The 21836-nt window shown below is 35.8% G+C and overlaps 1 protein-coding gene across 1 annotated transcript in view; it reads right to left on the reverse strand.

Annotated features, from left to right (window-relative positions):
• Positions 1-21836, reverse strand: part of TRPA1 (transient receptor potential cation channel subfamily A member 1) — a 70023-nt gene that overhangs the window by 40507 nt on the left and 7680 nt on the right. The window contains exons 2-8 of the mRNA XM_069099550.1: positions 18443-18605; positions 16360-16535; positions 11903-12010; positions 6953-7061; positions 6614-6759; positions 5295-5431; positions 760-808 (exon numbers count right to left, since the gene is read on the reverse strand). Of these exons, the coding sequence (XP_068955651.1) occupies positions 760-808; positions 5295-5431; positions 6614-6759; positions 6953-7061; positions 11903-12010; positions 16360-16535; positions 18443-18605 (888 nt within the window). The remainder of the gene's footprint in view (positions 1-759; positions 809-5294; positions 5432-6613; positions 6760-6952; positions 7062-11902; positions 12011-16359; positions 16536-18442; positions 18606-21836) is intronic.

A 21836-nucleotide genomic window follows, 5' to 3' on the forward strand; every position in this document is an offset into this window, starting at 1 on the left:
TTAATTTAGGTCATTATGGGCATGAGATCCTAATTCAATCCATTCAACAAACGTTTATTATATACGCTTGCCATGTATCTATGGGATACAAAGGAAAACTATTAAACAGACTATGATCTCATGGACTTTCATTCTGCTGGGTGATATGATGCATAATTGTGGAACTGAATCAAAAAGCAAAGTAAATTACATGTACAGCTCAGCTTCAAGGTGGTATGGGAGTCAACCCTTGAAGGTCATAATAGACCAGGAAGATGTTCAGTTCCAGGGACATTAGGAAGATTTCTTTAAAAGTTTCAGAGAATTTTCCTCATGATTAAAGAGTCCTTAAAATGACATTTTAGTCATATAAAAGTAGTTTCTATAAATATTCAGTAAATACATATTAATTACTTTTTGACACATATGAAAAGCAATGCTAGTTTCCTGAGAATTTCTGAAATTTCTTTCATTTGGGAAATTGAAAATAATGTTAAATTTACTATATTTGTTGTAATATTTACTTTAAATGGTTATTTGTAAAAGAATGTTCTCTATGTACTTGCAGTTAAGAGTAATAATGGGGAATTTAGGTGGTGCAGTGAGTAGAGCACTGGCCCTGGAGTCAGGAGGACCTGAGTTCAAATCCTTCCTTAGACACTTAACACTTACTAGCTGTGTGACCTTGGGCAAGTCACTTAAACCCAACTGCACTGCCTTCCTCCCTCCAAAAATAAAAAAAGGAGAAATAATGTATAAACTCATCAATTGCATACTTACCATTGAAATTAAATATTCAGCCAGTTCATGGTGATCAAATAATGCTACTCTACAAAAAATGAAAGTAATTATGATATAAATTATTTCAAAATAGTTAAAAGCCATCCTTGATAAAATAGATTATGTTTATCCTTTTAAAATTTGGAACAAAATCTTTTATTTTTTTCATACCAAGTTTCCTTACCTTGAGAAACACAGGCTGCAAATATAGTGGCCACTCAAAAGCAAAATCCCAATACTAATCTAAACAGAAGACTTGACCTATTCAATTTTTTCTGACCTGTGATATTTTTCACTCATCTTTAAGAAGCTCAGTTGACCTCTGACTCCTATGTGCTCATCATAGTGGCACCAAACTTACTATCATCAACCAATTTTAGCCCTATCTACAGCAGCCAAAGTCAAAGTCAAGTGATCCACCAGCTTTAAACTTCCAAGAAGCAGGGACTGCAAACTAAATTTTATAAAAATTACTAAATATTATATAATATACCCTTTGCTTTAAGACTTTGATGAGAGGGATCCCACTATTTCCATCCTGGTTACCTCCCTCAAGACACTTTCCAGTTTTTCAATTTCCTTCTTAAAATGTGGTGCCTGAGCTGAACATATTACTGAATATGTGATATGACCAGAGCAAAGTACAGTAAGAATGCCACCTCCTTAGTCTTGGACACTCTGCCTCTTTTTTAGACAAACTGGGTATCATATTACCCATCTTATACTTTTGAGATCATTTTTTTTATACCATATCATACCACCACCACCCCATTACTTCCTATCTGCTAATGGGAATTACAAATTCCCTTATCACTTCCTTTTAGAGTAAACAGAAGCAAAATTAGAGTTGAGTAGATCCACTTTCTCCACATTAATTATTACATCATCCCAAAGCAACTGTCTTATTCCTTACTTATCTTCTTTGCCCTAATATATTTTGTTTTTAAACTCATCAATATATGTCCATAGTCCTTTGCTTCCCTTGCCATCTTTAGCTCATTCTGAAATTCAGCACTGCTGATAGTCTGGCAGGATAGTGGTATATTTTGGCATTGATTCCTCCTCCATTGCCTGCCCTTGCTTTTGTCTTCTTTACATGTCTTTTTAATATTTTAAGTTGGTCAGTTAGTCTTCTGTCCATACACTTTGGCACCTCCTGATTTCTCTCTGTAACTGAAATATTTTTTGTGTATGTCTTAGAATTCTACTTTTGAGAGGTTCTTATCCCTCATGGGTCAATCTGCTCTACTGAAATTTCTTCCATCATATTCTAGTTACCCTTTGTTCAAACTTTTCTTGAAATTTTTTCTCCTGCAAATCTAGGGTACATGTCAGGTGATGCTCAACTTTTCTCTCCTCTAAAACAAATTCCAGTGAACTTGTCACTTACCCTCAACGTTTCTAACATTTCCATCACAATAACCAGTTTCTCCTTGTTGATAAGAATCAAGTCCAAATCAGAAGTTCTCCTCACTGAATTCCTCCTATCCTTTGATGAACTTGAAGTACTAAGCTTTAAGTCACAAAACTCATCTTTGAATTTCAGCCCTACAACTTATCTTCCTGCGTGACATTGGTCAAGTCATTTAACCATCCTGGGTCTGAGTTTCCTCTATAAAATGAGTAGACTGGACTAGAAAACCTCTAAACTCTCTTTCATCTCTAAATCTGGGACCCCATGATGATTCTACATTGTACTATCAAACTGTGTTAAGTGTTAGGGGGCCAGTTGTGGAGCCTTTGGAATACTTCAGATCCCATGAAATCCCATTTAGGAATTTATTTAGTTCTGGATAAACAGAGGCCACCGAATTGTGAGGCCCAAATGAGATAACGATTGCAAAGCACCTTGCAAACCTGGAAGCACTATATAAATCCTAGGTATTTATTATTATGATTAATTGTTATTATTATTATTTTATAGTGACCACACTTCTTGCCTGCTCATGCCTTCCTTCCCTGAGCCTTTCTATCGCGCTCCTGGTGAGTCCAAGAAGTGTTTATAGAGTATTCAAAAGGTCTCCCAGAAAAAAAAATAAATAAATAAAACATACGGGCACATACTTTTCAGTTTTCTCTGCATTATTAACACTTTCCTAAGTCTAGACAATCAACAAAATAAATCAAGCACACTGTCTGACACATACATAGTCAGCTTAACAAATGCTTGTTGATGGACTGATTTGTAACACTGCTGATTGTTGCTGTCTAAATGCTCACTCTGAAGACATAATAATAGGTTCTGTAAGCCGGTTAGAGATGGTTCTGGCAACCCCTGTCTATAATACTCTGGTGTGTGATCTTATAAAAATTTGTAGAAATATAAAGAGCAGCCTCAAAGGGTATTGGGCAGTCTTGGAGAGACTGGGTCAAAGGAATTTCAATCTACTAAAGGGAGACCCACCCCTATGTCTAGCCACACCAAGGTAGTGTCCCAGGGCTCCATCAAACTGGGAACTAACTACTCCATTCTGACATCATACATCCTGGAGCTAGTTACAGATACCCCAGGCCAGTTTCAATATGACTATGGAAGGTATGAACCTGATTGAAGATCCTAGAGGAACCTATAGCCAGTGGTCATCTATCTTGAGATAAAATATATATTTTAAAGCCTTACACTAAAAACTAGAGTACAGTAGGTAGATTGCATGTAAATGACTGGCCATGGTACACAATGTAGAGGTCACCTGTAAATAGTATACTGCTCAGGAAGAAAAAAAACACACAACTAATTTGGTGAGCTTCAATATACAAAAAGTGAATTTTTACTAAAGTCAAAAGGTTGTCTTCTACATATCAAGGGGAATTGGGGTAATAACTAATGCTTATGGAGTATTGTAAGGCTGGCAAACATCTCACATAGACTAATTTGTTCAAGTCTGAAAGTACCAGACACATTATTGTCCCCACATGAGGAATTTGAAACTCATAGAGGTTAAGCCTTACCTAGTCCCCCTCAATTCAGGAGATTTGCCTCTGAAGACACCTACAATTTGTCATTCAGTCATTTTTCAGATGTATTTGACTCCTCATGACCCCATTTTGAATTTTCTTGGCAAGATACTAGAGCAGTTTGCCACTTCCTTCTCCAGTTCATTTTTTACAGATGAGGAAACTGAGGCAAAGAGGGTTAAGTGATTTGCCCAGGATCACACAGCAAGTAAGTATCTGAGACTGATCTGAATTCAGGTCTTACTGATTCCAGTCCTGGCACTCCATTCACAATGCCACCTGGGTGCCCACCTATAATTTAGCCCATAATAATTTTATAGGTAGATATGTAAGGAAGAGAGGAAATAAGCATTTATATAGCACCTAACCCATGCCAGGCACTGTGCCAAGTGCTTTTTAAATATAAAATCATTTGATACTCACAAAAATTCTGAGAGCTAGACTATTATTATGTCCATTTTGCAGTTGTGGAAACTGAGCAAAATAGAGGCTAAATGACATGCCCAGGATAATACAGCTGATAAGTATGTAAGGTCAGATTTTAACTCAAGTACTCCTGACTCCAGGCCAAGTAGTCTATCTACTATGTCACTTATCTGCCATTGTTGATTGTATATTGTCTTCCCCAATGGAATGTGAATTCTTTGAGGGCAGGTACTATTTTTGCAATTCTTTGTATCCATAGTGATTAGTAGATATTACACACTTAATAGATGTTTGCTGACTTAACTTAAGCAACTTTTTTTTCCCCGTGGTCATGCAACAAATCAGTGTTAAAGGCAAAATTTGAACCCATATCTTCTTTCTATCAGGCCCAACACTCTATCTACAAAGACATTTTGTATCTCAACATCTTGTACCAGAAAAATTTTAAATAAAACCAACCAAACAAATTCATTTAAGGGAAAGAATAAAGGGACTAGTTTGTTATCAGTAAATGTTATAAATATATATATTTACATACATACACACTCATACACATATATATACACAATATATGCCTATATATTTGTGTATATATATACACATATACATATATATATATAGACACATACATATATACATATACTGTCAGGTAAAAATAAAATAAATATTGATTCAAATATACTTACAAGGGCTTATGGTCACCATTTATGCTTATGAAGGGAAAAAAATTCCCATAAAAGAGAAAATGGCGACTTTGCCCCTTCTTAGAAGTGAATAAGGAGGTTGGGAGATCTGTTAAAAGTTTATAGTGAAGAGTATGGCACACAGCTTAATTTCTGCATAAGAGCCCTCTTTTTTTGTATCTAGGTGATGTACAATTCAACTCACTCTCAGGGGTCAAAGTCCCTATTGCATTTGCCATTGGATTGGCACTAGACACTTCTCTCTTGTGAAAACCTATTTAACTTTCTACTTTGATTCCAGTGATGAAGAGTGCCTCTAATTGGCTAATTAGGATGAACCTTAATTCTCCACAGAACTGTTGAACCATGTGTTTAATCTGTGTAGTCTTTAGTGTAAGATGAACTTGAGAAAGCAAAAATATAAAAGATTATGGAACAATGACTTCTAGAAGAAAAAACAATTCTTCTTACCTGTGAAGCAATGTCTCATTATTTCCATCTACTGTATTAATAATATCATCACTGCCAGAATAAGAAGATATCATCAGTTTTACTATCTCAGTTGCTCCTTGAGTGGCAGCAAAATGGAGAGCTGTGCATTTCCCATTCTATAAATAGGAATGAGAAAGACAGAAAGACAGAAAGACAGAAAGACAGAAAGACAGAAAGACAGAAAGAAAGAAAGAAAGAAAGAAAGAAAGAAAGAAAGAAAGAAAGAAAGAAAGAAAGAAAGAAAGAAAGAAAGAAAGAAAGAAAGAAAAAGGAAGGAAGGAAGGAAGAAATTTTAGTATAGAAGGCACAGTTTAGTGATATAAGACCAGCTCAGTGGCCTCCATTCTTATGTCTTGGTAAGTAATTAATTTTGGCTTATATCTTAGCTGTGGTTATTGAGCCATTTGTCCTCAAATTTAAGGAATATTTACATTGCTTGGAATGGTCTCATTCTCAGAATCTTAGAGTTAGAAGGAAATTTATAATTCCTCTCATCCAGCTTCTCATACAAAATGATGGTTTTCATTAATATATATCTGGTATTATTTTTTTCCAGACATATCAGTTCATTATTGTAGGGAACTCTGGGTGAAGAATATCTTTCCCTCCCTCCCTGTCTATCTCTCTTATGCCCTCAACCATGCAGATCAGTAACTTTCCACTTAGAATTAAAACAATACCCAGAGCACTAGAACATTAAGTGACTTGCCTCAGATGATTTAATTTGTATATGTCACAGGCAAGACTTAAACTCAGGTAGTCCTAACTCCAGGGTAAACACTCTACCTGCTACACCACACTATCTTTGTTAATAATCTTTCTAAATCATGGTTTCTAGAACTGTACACAGTATTTTATATATAGTTTGATTTGGACAGAATATTACTTCCCTTAATCTAGACATAATACTTCAATTAATACAATCTCAGCGTAATGATGTTTTAATTATCATAAATATGTTCATTATTCATGACAAAAACATAATGGACTAATGAATTGGCTAAAAATTCAGCTAATTTTTAAATCTCTACTCTTTGCCACGCAACATCATGGCAGCAGGATTGGTTATCCTTTTGTCATCACTGTAACCATTATTTAGAAGCTATTTCATGTTTCAAGAAGTCCTATCACACCCATCTAACAGCTGAACTTTTGACTATTCTGCTTTGCTTATGATCCATTTATTGCTACTCTCATTTACTCCTTACTCAATGATCACAAAGTCAAGAAAGGCCTTGGGAAAACAATTTATAAAAAGAAAATATGTAACTGGGATTTAAAAGAATATGAAAAATTACCTCCTCGAGTTTAATCTGTGCTCCATTTGCCAGGCAGATTTTAATCATTTCTAAGTCACCACTCTGAACAGCATAATGGAGAGGACTTGAATTTTTATTATTAAGAAAGTTAATTTGATATTCCCTGGAATATCCTTGTCCTTCACCTTCATAATAAAAACCAAATTAAATATTACTTAAATATACAATCTGACATGTCACAAAACATGAAAAAATGAGAATAAAATCTTACCCAAATACATACAATGTGTTGTTGAAAAATAATACGATTTGTAACTTCCATTAAAATGGAACAGTAAATTTATTATTTTTGTCTACTACATAAATTCCTTTACTTACCAAATTTTAACAACATTTCTATGCATTTCTTGGAACCTGAAAATGCAGCTATGTGAACTGGGAAACATCCAAATTTGTTTGCTTTACATACTCTTGCCCCATTATCCACCTGAAAAACATCAAGAATGAAGTCAAATTATATGAAGCCCTGTAGGAAGGTGGATAAGAATGGATAATGGCTCTCATCTATTCTTTTTTTTAGCAATTGGGGTTAAGTAACTTGCTCAAGGTTACACAGCCAGGTTTTTTTTTGTGTGGGTGTTAAGTATCTGAGGCCGGAACCGATCCCAGGTCCTCCCAACTCTGAGGCCGGCGCTCTTACTCACTGCACCACCTAGCTGCCCAAAACTTTTTTTTGTGTGTGTTTTTTGGAGGGCAATTGGGGTTAAGTGACTTGCCCAAGGTCACATTGCTAGTTTCTGTGTTAAGTGTCTGAGGCTGGATTTGAACTCAGGTCCTTCTGACTCCAGGGCTGATTCTCTATTTACTGCACCACCTAAGCCACCCCTTCTCATCTATTCTTAGAGACTATTTAGTCAGTACTAAGGTTTAAGCACAATAGCTAGATTCAATGCTAAATGAAAAATGTATAAGAAAAATCCTCAGGGGACTAGGTAGAAACCATTAAAGAGATAGTTCTGGGAACCAGAGTCGAATCTGGTAGCACAATAAAAGTTATCAAAAGATGAAACAAATGAGGTAGGGATAACAACTCATACTTCAATGGAATCTTCTTTCAACATTAAAAAAAAATAAAGTCAAATTCCAATAAGATCACTATTCTCTTTTTAAAATATCACTTTGGGGGTGGCTAGGTGACACAGTGAATAGAGCACTGGCCCTGGAGTCAGGAGGACCTGAATTCAAATCTGGCCTCAGACACACACAAAACTAGCCATGTGACCTTGGGCAAGTCATTTAACCCCAATTGCCCTCCAAAAAAAAAGCAAAAAAAAGTTAAAAATATCACTTTGCCACTTCAATTCTAACTCCTTGTTATTATACAAAGGAATAATATACTCAAGGAAGATCCAAATTCAATGTATTTATACCAATTAAAACATACTAGCCAAGAGACTAGTGCTGTTGCTGAAACATAGAAGTCCTTTCAGGGAGAAAGCTTATATTTAGTGAAAAATTTTCATCTACTCCTTTCCACAATACATTTAACATAGATTGATAATAAAACAGAATTAATTGGGTTTTTAAAATCAATTTTATTTCATCATTTCACTCACCAGTGGGGGAGAATGAATTAGTTTAAAAGTGGCCTCCAAGACAAAGGAAGAATATAAACCATAAGGCTGTAATACCTATGAAGTGGCTTTTGTGTTTAGGGGAACATCAAATTAGTCATCTCCCAGGGAAGGTAAGAGATAGTTTAGGAATTTGTTAATATTTCTTTTAAAGCATGGCATCTACAAATTCACAAGAGTGAGAACAATTCCCCAATTGCAAAATGGTCAGAGGTTATGAATAGACAATTTTTAGAAAAAGAATTCCAAGCTATCAATAGCCATGTGAAAAAAATGCTCTAAATCACTAATAATCAAAAAAGTGAAATTAACACAACTCTGTGGTATTCTGCCATCAGAATGACTAGGATCACAAAAAGGAAAGTGACAAATGTTGGGGGTGGGTACTGTGAGAAAATAGGTTGTACCATGACCTAGTTCAACCTTTATGTAAAGCAATTTGGAATTGTGCCTGAAAAGCTCTGAAACTGTGCCTACCTACCCTGTGACCCAGTGATACCACTATTATACCAGGGAGATCAAATAAAGAGGGAAAGGATCCATGTGTGCAAAAATAGTTTTAGCAGCTCTTTTTGTGGTGTCAGAAAAAAATGGAAACCAAGGGAATGCTCATCAATCAGAGAATAGTGGAACAAGTTATGATATATGCATTTTGTTGTTAGGTCATTTTTTTCAGTCATGCCCAACTCTCCATGACCCCATTTTGGGTTTTCTTGGTAGATATTGGAGTTTTTCAGTTTCCTTCTCCAGCTTATTTTACAGATGCAGAACTAAGGCAAACAATTTTAAGTGACTTGAACAGGGTCACATAGCTAGAAAGTATCTGAAGTTGAATTTGAATTCATGAAGTGAGTCTTCCTAATTTCAAGCCTCATGTTTGTAATGGGAATGCAAATCTAGAAGATCTTCCCTGCCCCTAGGCTAAAGTGCATCTGAAGCCTGGGGTGGGAGGCTTGTTTTTCAGTAGATACTTTTTGATTGGCCAGTGGGTCCAAAAGGTTGTTACATTCTCTGAGCCAGGAGAAGGCTATATCAGCCCTGATGTGTAGCTTTGTTTTGGGGGCTCACTTTGAGAAGTGTTCTGTGATTTGATCTGTATTCTGGGAAGCCGTTGTCCAGGGCCCCCCCGGGCTTTGAAAAACCCAGATGTGGAAACCCAGATGCTGACTGGGTATGGATGTAATGGTTGGACAGTTTGGAAATCTGTCTACTTGATGTTTCTGTCTTGATAATTCTGCCTGTATGCTTTGAAGTTCGGGGTGCTGACCTTTTCTCCTGAACAAGGTAAACGATATATGTCTGACTGATTAAAGTGAGCTTGTTAACCCATTTTGAGTTGCTTTCCTTTAACAAAGCAGATCCAAGAACCTGTGTGAGCAGGCACCCTGGGGACGCCTGGGGTGCTTGCCGCTACAGTGTTCTGTCTATTATGCCATCTAGCTGCCCCATAAGAATGTAATGGAACATAACGGTCCTGAAAACAATAATGGAGAGTATGGTTTCAGAAAAACCTTGGAAAAACTGATACAAAGTGACATAAACAGACTCAGGAGAATAACATCAATATTGCAAAGATAATCATTTTTGACAGGGAACTTAGGTAGCGGAGTTGGATAGAATGCTGGGCCTGGAGACATCTTTGTGAGTTCTCCAGACACCTACTATCTGTGTGACCATGGACAAATCACTTATTGCTGTCTGCCTCAGTTTTCTCATCTGTAAAATGAGCTGGAGAAGGAAATGGCCAATCTCTCCAGTATCTTTGCCAAGAAAATCCTAGACAGGGTCACAAAGAGTAAACATCATTGAAATAACTGAACAACAATAAATCAACTTTGAGTCCAAATGATTCACGAAGAAACAAAGTATCTACCTCCAAAGAGAGAGTTGACAAAATCAGAGTGAAAATTGAAGCATATTTTATTCTTTCTTTCAGACAGGACTAATGCAGCAATTTGTTTTGCCTGACTATTCGCATTTTTGATAGTTTTTTTCCCCTTTGCCTTCTCAATAGATAGGAAATGAGAGTAGTAAAGGAGAGAATACAGAACTAAAATAGAATTAAAAATAAAATATGAGAGAAAATGATAACTAGTTTTGAACACAAAGGTCCAAATATATTTTGATCAACATAAAATTGGATGAGATTAGCATCTCACTTGTTTTGGACATTGTTCTTTTATTAAAGAAATGTTAGTTTGCATTATCTTTGTAAACAAATACATCAAAATGATGACTCCTACAGGGACCAACTAAAAACCCTAAATATTTATTTTCTCATTCATTGCTGTTGAACTGTGACTGGTGAAGTTATTATTCTGGAGTAGCTGAATTTATGAATTTAAGATGAGGAACTCATAATGATACCTATTAAATTACATTTGTTAATTTTGTACAGTTAATTTCTTCATTGATTAAAAAAAGAGGATGTGGACTAGATGATCACCCATCATCATTCTAACTCTAGGTCCTTTAGCTTATTATCTAGGTACTTTAGATCTTTCAGGAATTTTATTCCGACATCCAATGTATTTGCTATCTCTTTCTGCAAATTTCATAGGCATGCCTTCACCCAGGAAGTTAAAAATATTGAACACAATAAAGCTAAATAAAAATTCATGTACAAAATATCTTCCTTTACTTTGACAACCATTGACTCTTTTTGTGTGGTCATTATCCCATGTATAAATATAGCTACATAGACTACCATCTGACCATATATTTTCATTTATTCATCTTGCCCACCAAGATATTAGGAGAGACTTCACCAAATACCTTGTTGAAATCCAGAAAGACTGTATCTTTGGTAATACCTTAATCATGTAGTCTAAGATAAATAAAATGCTAGAAAATATTTGCATGTACCTTCTATAAGAAGGCCTAATAACTCACAATTGCTTATTACTTTAAGGGCTACAAAGCACTTTCTTTATAACATATCTATGAGGTCTATAATTTAAGTATTATTATCTTAAAAGTCAATGAGGTTAAGTGATTTACTTAAAGTTACAAAACTTGCAAATGTTAGAACCTGGTTTCAAAAAATAGACTCCTGATTCCGAATGCGGAGTTGCTTTTACTACACAATGGGCCATCCTAAGAATATATTTTGCTAGTTTGAAACTGAGCTACTAATCTACTATAGAAATCTCCATCATCATCACCACCATCTTCCTCATCAGCAGCAGCATGTTTGCAAGGTGCTTTAAAGTTTACAAAGCACTTTGCTTATGTTTTCTCATTTGATACTCACAACCCTATGAGGAAGTTACTATTATTATCCCCCTTTTTACAGTTGAGCAAACTAAGACAGAGAATGTAACAACTTGCTCAGAGTCAGATAGCTACAAAGTTTCTGAGGCAGGTTCTAAACTGGAATACTTCTGACCCCAAGTCTGACACTGCGCCACCTAGCTGCCAATGTTACTTCCTTTCAGGGAATGATTATGGGACCTTGAATAGGATAGTAACATAAACTCAAGTTCAAAAAAGTCATAATAGCCACAAGACCTCAAAAGAACCTTTCAAAAGTTGTGGAAATGTTAAATTTGGGCCATTACAAGAGTTCAAAACCAAGTCCCTGCTAAGAATACTTTCAAGATGCTTTGGTCACATCATATAAGTAGTGGTAACCATTAACAGTATACACTGAATTAAAACAGAGACCAATGGAAAAAAAAATCATTATACAAACCAAGAGTTTTAGTGCTTCACTATTATCCTTGGAGCAGGCCAGCATCAGGGGTGTATTTCCATTTTCTCCTATCAAATTAACATCAGTACTACTGTGCTCAATCAAAACCTATGTAGAGAAGGAAATAAAACTATCAAGAATTAAAATTACAACTTAACTAATGAAAGTAAAACTACCAAAAATAAAGCATTCACGAAAACTTTATTTTACAATCAAGTAAGATTTAGAAAGTAATTTTACAGTTGTGGAGTGTACCCTATCTGTTCCAGAATCAAAGATGCTCATAGTTGACAAAGACCGTATAAGGTATAAGGTCAGCTGGTCCTTTCATTAGGAGATTCTAGAATCAGGAGTGAGGAACAACTGCCTATCTAAACTTTCTTTTTTTCCAACTTTACCATTATTTGATCTATTATCAAGAGCAAAGGAGTAGGAATAAAATGAGTGAATTGAATCAATTATTTCTATAAACTGAAATGCTGGATTTAACGGCTCCTTGAAAATTCATGCCATTCCTAATGATTCCAACAGTCATATTCAGGGAAGGGTACACTGAAGGTACCAGTCTATTCAGGAACTGGGAGCCATGTCAGTTTTATAATCATGCTAGAAATTTTTGCCAAGTTGAACAGGCTACATACAAAGGTTATGTTTTAATATGAATCCCTTGGGTCTATTTTGTGGTGGATCTAAGCAGATGATTAAGAGATTTCCAGCCTCTACGTCTCCTAACCTCTACTCTCTCATGTGCAAATAACTATTAGAAATCTCAAAAGAGATGTCTCAGACATCTTAAGTTCAATAAGTCCAAAACTGAATCTATTATCTTACCTCCAAAATCTGGCCCTATTCTTAACTCCTCTATTACAATTAAAGGTACCTCCATCCTCCCAGTCTCTCAGGCTTGCAATCTAAGCAACATCCTTTACTCCTCACTCTTTTACTCCTGTATGTAATCAATTGCCAAATCCTGTCATGTCTACCTTCGTAACACCTCTCATATATACTCCTTTGTCTCCTGACAACATCCTGGTGCAGGCCAGGGACTACTAAACTGTTGCAATATCCTGCTGTTTGGTTTCTCTCCCTCAAGCCTTCCCCCATTCTAGACCATCCTTCACCCAGCTGCCAAAGTGATATTCCTAAAATATGGATGTGACCTTATCATTCCCCCCATCTTAATCAAATCAAGTAAAAAATCTTCTGCTTGGCTGTCAAAGCTCTGGTAGCACATTTCCTTCCAAATATCCAGCCTTCTTGCATTTTATTACCCACCACATGCTTTGCAATCCATTAACACTGTCCTCCTTTCTATTTCTTATATACTAACACTGCATCTTTTGACCGAGCATTTTCACTGACTGTCACCCATGCCTAAAATCTTCTCTCTCTTCATCTCCTTGTCTATCCCCTGGCTTGTGTCAAGGCCCAGCTAAGACCCCTCTTTCTACAGGAGGCCTTTCCTGATGCCTCTCAATACTATTGCAAAATGCTAAGCCCATTGATAATCATCTTCAATTTACCCTGTATTTTCTTGTTTGTACATAGTTGCTTTCAGAGCTTGGTACATAGTAGGTACTCAATAAATGTTTGTTGACTTGAATCCCTGGGAGCAACCCCAATCCCTACTATTCATCAACACCAGGTTCCCGGGCTTTTTCTTTTTTAGTCCTGCAACACTAATTTGAGGAGATGAGTAACATCAGCTTCTAAAAGAAAACAACAACTAATCTTTATAAAGCATTTAAGGTTTATAAAACACTTTACACATGTTATGGAGATGGAAGACAAATAGAAATGAAGGCAAAAGATACCGTGTTTCCCCGATAATAAGACACTGTCTTATTATTTTTTTTTTGGACAGAAAAACACCAGAGGGCTTATTTTCAGGGGAGGGCTTATTTTAATGAACATTGACAGCAATTTTAATAAACAGGTAAATGTGAACAAAAAAATGTACCTTTATTCAACAATGAATTAAATAAAGAACAGGATGACGCACTCACTGCTGCAGCTCTGATTGGATGCAGCTCGGAGCGTAGCGTGCGTTTCAGGGGGGGGGACGGTGCATACAGAGGGTACTGTAATGTAGCATGTAAAGCAGGGGATCACCTTCACTACAGTAGCAATCTCAATAGGGTTTATTTTCGGGGGAGGGCTTATTTTAGAGGAATCTTACACAGTAAGAGGAGGGCTTATTTTCGGGATAGGTCTTATTATCGGGGAAACACGGTAAGCAGAGGGAAGAGAGAAAGATGCAACAGGACAGTGAGATGCACCAGAAAATGCATCACACTGTTAGAGATGTTTTAAATTCTCCTTTGTCTTACTTATAAAATTGAAATTATATATATTGCTTTTCGGAGGGGGGAAAGCAGGGTAATTGGGGTTGTGACTTGCCCAAGGTCACACGGCTAGTAAGTGTTAAGTGTCTGAGGTCAGATTTGAACTCAGGTCCTCCTGACTCCAGGGCCAGTGCTCTATTCACTGTGCCACCTAGCCACCCCCATAATTGAAATTATTAAAATATCAAATATTATTGGTCAGTTTTAAAAGGAAAAATGTGTCTTTATTATTGTTTTGATCCAGATATTTCACTTCATCAATATAGAAATTCTGTTATCAGATTAAAGCCATAACTTCTCTAGAATATTTTTTTAATTCTTAGTTTTTATCAGCTCTGTGACTTTATCTGGGTTCGGAAGTTCCTTCCACTAAGGCAGAATGGTCTCTGCTACATCTTAGAGAGTTGTCCAAGGAGTAACTGAGAAATTTAGTGACATGTACAATGTCACACAGACAGGATGAGTTAGAGTTGGGCCTCAAACCTAGATCATCTTGATTTGAAGGTCAATCCACTATTCATAATGCCAGTTTGCCACTCTATGGCCTATGATTAGAGGTACCAATGGTTTCAAGGTGAGCTAAATAAGCCACCATTTTTACTGTGTTTTTTTTTAAATGAGAAAATGTGTTCCATGTTCCAAAATATGGCCCTTTCTAAACTGACATGACTATCTCTACTGAAGTCAATGTGACATTCCAGTACTGAAAAAAGCAATGACCCAGATGTATATATTGTTTATATTGATTCATAAATTTCTTCTGTCATGACAAGTTCAAGAGGTAAGTAGTTTAGTTATTATTTTCCTTGTTTTAGAGGTGAAGAAATGAAGTTGGGAGAGGGTAAGTAATTTATCCTGGATCACAGTTAGTAAATAAAAGATCTAGGACTTGAAAGGAGGTTTCTTCTCACTCCATGGCCAACACTCTTTTGTATATGAGATGATGATATCTCTGATATTATTAGTGGAGAATGTAACCTCTCTAAATATAATTTGAAGTAACTTTTTCTCACATTTGAAAAAATTCCATAAAAAGGATGCATCCAACATGTTGAAGGTCTTCTTCTCCTCCCCCTAATATGTCAAAGTACAAGTTCTATTATCCTTCCCTTTGGCTATATGACCAGTTCATCTTCCCTCTGTTACCTCCAGGATCAAATATAAAATCACCTATTTGGAATTCAGAGGCATTTATATTCTGCCCCTTTCTTACATCTCCCAATCATCTCACACCTTAATCCCTCCAACATACACTGCATCCAGTGACACTGGTCTCCTTGTTGATCCTTAGACTTCTTCTTCCATCTTCCACTCTGGGCTTTTTCACTGATTATCCCTCATTCTGAAATTCTCTTTTCCTCAACTCCATCCCCAACTTCCTTCAAGTCCTAGATAAAATCCCATCTTCTATAAGAAGTCATCCTTCTTTATGCTAGAGACTTGTCCCAAAGTATTATCAACAGATTATCCAGTATAATATCTTATTAGTACAAAGTTGGTTAGATGTCTTCCCCAGTAGAATGAGAACTAGGCCTTTTTTTGCCTTTTTTTATACTGAGTGGTTTACACAGTGGCTGAAGCATATTAAATGCCTGTGACTTGATTTGACTTGATTCTTCTGAGTTAATTAGTTTTTAATGCATACTTTAATCCATGAAACATAAATATATATACATATACAAACATGTACATATGAATATACATATACATGCACACACATATTTAGAGCTTCTGTCCTGTGTGATCCCAACTCTACCCCCTTTTATGTTTTCATAATGATGGTGTGATGCTGTCAACCATTGCAGAAAATGATGCTACAAATGATCATTTCCAAGAGCAATGAAAACAACACTGCCAATTCCAATGCTTTTCAGAGGGTGATTCATTTAAGTTGTTTAGAAATGTTGCTAGTCACATGATTTCTGTTTATTCTGAGTTTGGCAGGTCAATCTGATCCACCTTCAGACAAACACATTTTGAAAAGAATTCATGAATTGTATATACCCACTAACACCCACACAATTTACACACACACACACACACACAAACATACATGCACATGCACACACATTTTACATATAAATACATCCATACTTGTCATGGTAGCCTTACCTTCACTATTTCGTTATAAAAACTTTGAATAGCTAGGTGAAGGGGTGCCACCAAATTGTTGTTGCAAATGTTTGGATTAGCTCCTTTGCTAAGAAGAAGCCTAACATTTTCAACCTCATTTTTTTCAACAGCCCAGTGCAAAGGGGTATTTCCTGAAACATCCAGTACATTCAGTCCTAGGAGGAAATGAAAAGCATAAAATGCAAGCAATACATTTTCCTCTGGCTATACTGTATGATGTACAAAAAGTTCAAAACATATAATGAATCAATTTATTAATTATGCTAGCAGCTAATTAATAAAAGAATTTAGTGGTACTCTCAAATGCCAAAGACCCCTCATGGAACCCACTGAAAGCATATATGCCCTTAGAAAAAAATGAGTGTTCCTGTCTAATGGTAGACATCTCTGGGGCAAGAGGTAGAGGGAGAAAAGAAAAAAAAAGGGGAAAATAAATTTAGATGATAATTTTGTTGTATATGTGAAAGGAATAGAGAGTTGGGCATAGTGGATTTGCAGTTTCATGTGCAAGCATCTTTTTTATTGGACTATGTTATGGAAATAATTATTTTATTCCATAAACTAAAAATAATTTTTAAATAGTCATGAGAATAATAAATAAAATAATGAGAGGTGAGCTTATTCTAATGAGGGGCAAGGAAACTTGACTCTGATCATGTCCATCTTGGACTAAGAGACTTAACTCTCATCTAGGCTACCCTGGTCTAGGGAAATATAGACAAAACAGGGTCCACAACTGTGCAGACCTGGATGAACAGAATACAATGGGCTTAATTCTTTGTAAGGTTTTCTAGTTGGTTGGGGCAACAACTCCCATCCAAGACAAAAAAGAAGGTACCCTGGGGATTTGGGCAATTTCATCCATCAACAATGTCTTTGAGATGTTGACTTCACCTAGGACAGCAAGAGGACCCAGGAAGGGAAAAAAAACCTGGATCTCCCCAATAATTGAATATTTAATAATTTCTCTCAAATGACTTAACAAAAACACAATAAGCTTCAGTCCTCCATCAACAAATTAACAAGTATTTCCTGAGTGCCTATTGAACATAAAATAATAAGTCAGAGACAGTGATCAAAATAAAGAAAAACAAGACCCAATCCCTGACAAAGGTAGAGACAATTGAATGCTTCCCAATGAAGTTTCCTTTGTGTTTAATTTGGAGAAATTCATTTCTTAAGAAACATATCTTAGTTCAAAAGGACTTCCTAACAGTTATTTCATAGAGGAATGTGTCTCATTTTTTGTTCTACTTTACATAATTTATATATTGTAAATATATATATATATATATCTGCATAAATAGATGGATATATAGAGAGAGGTGATATAATTGGTTGCTGAGAAGACCTGTTATTTCATTGGTATAGGGACTGCTTGAAAAGGAACTCTCTTTACCAATACAGATTGGCATCTGCTCTGCATGTTATGGTCTTAGGCCAGTTGGCTAGAAGAGTGACAGGTTAAATGCTTTGACCATGGTCACATAGCCAGTGGATTGCCAGAAACAGTACTGCTATGCCAGGTATCCTGAGGCCAGTTCTACATGCTATGGTGTCCTGCCTCTCAAGTACACATATATGTATATGCATATATGTATGTGTGTAGCATAAATATATACATATATGCACCACGCATGTAACACATACACATTTTAAAATAACACACGTGTGGGTCCTTATATGTGTTCGTGTATGTATATGTACATATAGATGCATATGCACATGTGTGTATATATACATGTGTATATAAATTTCTACCATGAATAAGTGTATAATGAATAATCATTAAGGTAGGACTCATTCCAATGTGACTATGATGCCACTGGCACTTCAGGACCTAGTAAACCACCAAATCTGGGATTGGATTTGTTCTTCATATTCTATGTTTCCATCATGAACATAATGGAGAGCTTTGGTCCATATACATTGCAAAGAAGGGTTTTCTCTCCACTCACTCTCTTCATCTTCCCACATTTGTGCTCTATGGAGGGGATATGAGCTTATACGGAACAGGAAACAGTTAACATTAGGGTATATACATGTCATAAGCATGAGTTACCTTCAAATTGGGAGTCATTAATAATCATCTCTAGCAGTTGAACTTGATCCTGTGCAGCTGCATGATGCAAGGGTGTGGCATTCAGTTCATCATATTTATATAAGCCATCGTGATTCTTCATGATGAAACTTTGCAATCTCTTTACATTTCCTTTGAATATAACCTAGTTTTATGTTAAAAAGATAATTAGCATTGTACTAAAAACATTATTGAAACCTTATCATTCTATCATAAAATACAACTTATTCTCTACAACCTAAAAGGGATTACCATTATCATAAATTATTTATCGTACATTTGGTACTGTGGAAGTAATATGGGAACAGCTTTTGGTGTAGTGGATAGAGAAAGGGGCCTGGGGTCAAGGAAAACTCACATTCATGAGTTCAAATCCAGCCTCAGAAACTTACTAGCTGTGTGACCCTGGGCAAGTCACTTAACCCTATTTGCCTCAGTTTCCTCATATATGAAATGAACTGGAGAAGGAAATAGCAAATGATTCCAGTTTCTTTGCCAAGAAAACTCCAAATGAAGTCCTGAGGAGTCAGATATAACTTAACAACATAAACAAATTTGGTAATATGATAGGCATTGTATAAAGCAGGTTTGTAAGCACAATTCTTGTCTTGCAAGAGTAGAAATTACAAAAACAATGGGAATGAAGGAAAGCTGATGAAAACATTAAACTGATAATTTAATAATTGATAATTTAATTTTGGAAGGGTACAGACTTGCGATTTCATCAGTGGGGAGCACTCAACGTGGAAAAATCCCTCCATCATTTTCCACATAACCTGAGAAGCTGAGAGATTGAGTGACTTTCTGTGGTCATATATGTCAGAGACAGGACATGAATTGAAATTTTCTTGACTTAATGGTTGGTTCTTTATCTACTGGATTTTTCATGCTCAAATTAATTAATTAGCTAATTAATTAATTTACAAATTATTTTTCTGAGAAGTATGGAACTTGAATGAACTTTCAAAGCAGGAAGAACATTGTTGCCATTGTTGTTCAGTCATTTCAGGGAGTCCAACTCTTCATGATTCCATTTGGGGTTTTTTTTGGCAAAGATAATGGAGTAGTTTGCCATTTCCTGCTCCAGTAAGTTTCTGAGGCATGATTGGAATCCAAGAAGATGAATCTGCCTGACTTCAGGCCTGGGACTCTATTCACTGTACCACCTAGCTGCCCCAAAAGATAAACCTTAAGGATGAGTAAAAGATTAGAAATATTTTTTTCACAAAAAGATTAATGTAATCAATGTCATTTGACCTACAATATAACAGACTTAAGGAAGATTTAGTATATTCTACTTCTATTAAAAGAAAATTCAATCAAATTACAAGGTGAATTTAAATTAGGTATCAAAATGTTTGAACAGTAAAGTCTGTTAAAATACTGATATCTGGATTTTTTATTTTTAATCATCTCACAGTTTCTGGCTCACCCTGCCTCTAATCAACACACATATCACTGCAAGATTAATGGGATTTTTTTTTCATCTTACTGTTCACAGACCTACAATGGCTCCCCAGTAACTTCTGGAATAAGTGCAAACACTTTTGCCTAACTTTTAAGGCCTTCAATAATATGGCACCATATTACCTCTTCAGCTTCATTTCCTCATATACACTAACATGTATGTTTTTTTTTTCCTGTCAGGCTGGTTTCCTTATTTCCCTCTCAATACATGTTCACTCTGGTCTCTGTACCTTCATCTTCCTGCCTGTGAACACCCTCTGTGCTTCCCAATTTCTGCCCCAAACAATTGTATTTCAAGATCCTTCTCAGGCAGAAACTTGATTGATTCATTAATTGTTTCTTGACAACCAGAGACTAAATTTACATCTGTGTTACCACACATTTAATGTTTCTCATTTTAAAAGTCAAACACAAAGGAAGTTGAGGTACTTCAGTACACCATTGTGCTCTAGTTTCAATATATTCCTACCAAAAAACTGAAGAAAAGGACACAGGATTAGTGATTTCTCAAGTACCCTTACTTTCCATGAGTACAAATCAGCAACTGAAATGAAGGTTTTTAAAGTGCTTAAAGTATTAAGGACGTTGTTGTATACATAATAAATGACAGTTTTTTTTCCATTCTGAAAAAAAGACTGAATATTTAAAAAAAATCTTCCTCCCTTAATTTATTTATCTCAAAATAGGATAAAGAAATTCCTTCACCATATTTGACTTTACAAAAGGAATCTCATGTAGTAGTTATTCTTAAAACCTAGGTTTGAAGCATGTATCTGTGGATAAGGATGTTCTCAAAATTTACACATATACAATAATGGATAAACTGTGAAATCTATCTAGTATTAGACTTCCTTAATATTTGCCACTCCCAACAAAAATGTCCTCTCCATTTCCTTTTTTCCCCTAAATTCACTGAGTTTTTATTTTTAGCCTATGATTTTGTTTCATATTTTATGTTCTCACTGGACAAGAACATTTCCCATCTAATAGAACCAATAAAAGCAATTTGTACAGTTGTTCCAAGACCTGATGTCAATATCAATTGCACTCTCTATTAAGAGTGTGCCAGAATCAGGTGCTTATGGAAATACTGTAATTCATTAAGGCAAAAAAAAATTAATGTACAAATTAAGTTCTCATGTAACTAAAATTTTCTATTGGATTACAAATGAGGCATTTGTTCATGTAACTCAGATATGACCTTTGAAAAATTACCCTGGAGTTGTAAAAGAAAATGAAGTATTTTATTTCAGCAAATTAACAAAGGTATTTTGTATATGTTTTTCATTTTCTACATGGCATTTCTAGGATCTTTTCTTTATATTTTCAAACATCTGCTCTGACTCTGATGCTTACAGAGGCATAGGAAAAATTAAAGTAACCCTTAAATAAGCTCATTATCAATCATTTTCAAGAGTCTGAATTTGAGTCTTGCCTCAGATGTTTAGCTGTGAGACCGTGGGTAAGTTACTTAACATCTCAGTCTCAATTTCTTCATCTGTAAAATGTGGGTAATAATATCAACTACCTTACATGGTTGTGAGATAACATATGTAAAGTTCTCTTCAAACCTTAAGGTGCTATGTACACAGCTAGCTATCATCATCGTCACATATTATCAAATATTTCTAGTAAGTCATCATGTTACTTTAATATATATGCAAAGAAAGAAAGGGAAAGAAGGAAAGCTTATAATGGATGAATGAATTAATCAACAAATCTTTATTCAGTGCCTAGTAGTTGCTGGGCACTATCTCAAGCAATGGGGGATGCAATGACAAGGGAGGGAGACAGAGAGAGAGAGAGAGAGAGAGAGAGAGAGAGAGAGAGAGAGAGAGAGAGAGAGAGAGAGAGACAGAGAGAGAGAGAGAGAGAGACAGAGAGAGAGAGAGAGAGACAGAGAGAGAGA

The sequence above is a fragment of the Petaurus breviceps genome, unplaced genomic scaffold (genome assembly GCF_028583685.1).
Source record: "Petaurus breviceps papuanus isolate PSGF00001 unplaced genomic scaffold, PetGlider_PUasm1.0 38, whole genome shotgun sequence".
Taxonomy (NCBI): domain Eukaryota; kingdom Metazoa; phylum Chordata; class Mammalia; order Diprotodontia; family Petauridae; genus Petaurus; species Petaurus breviceps.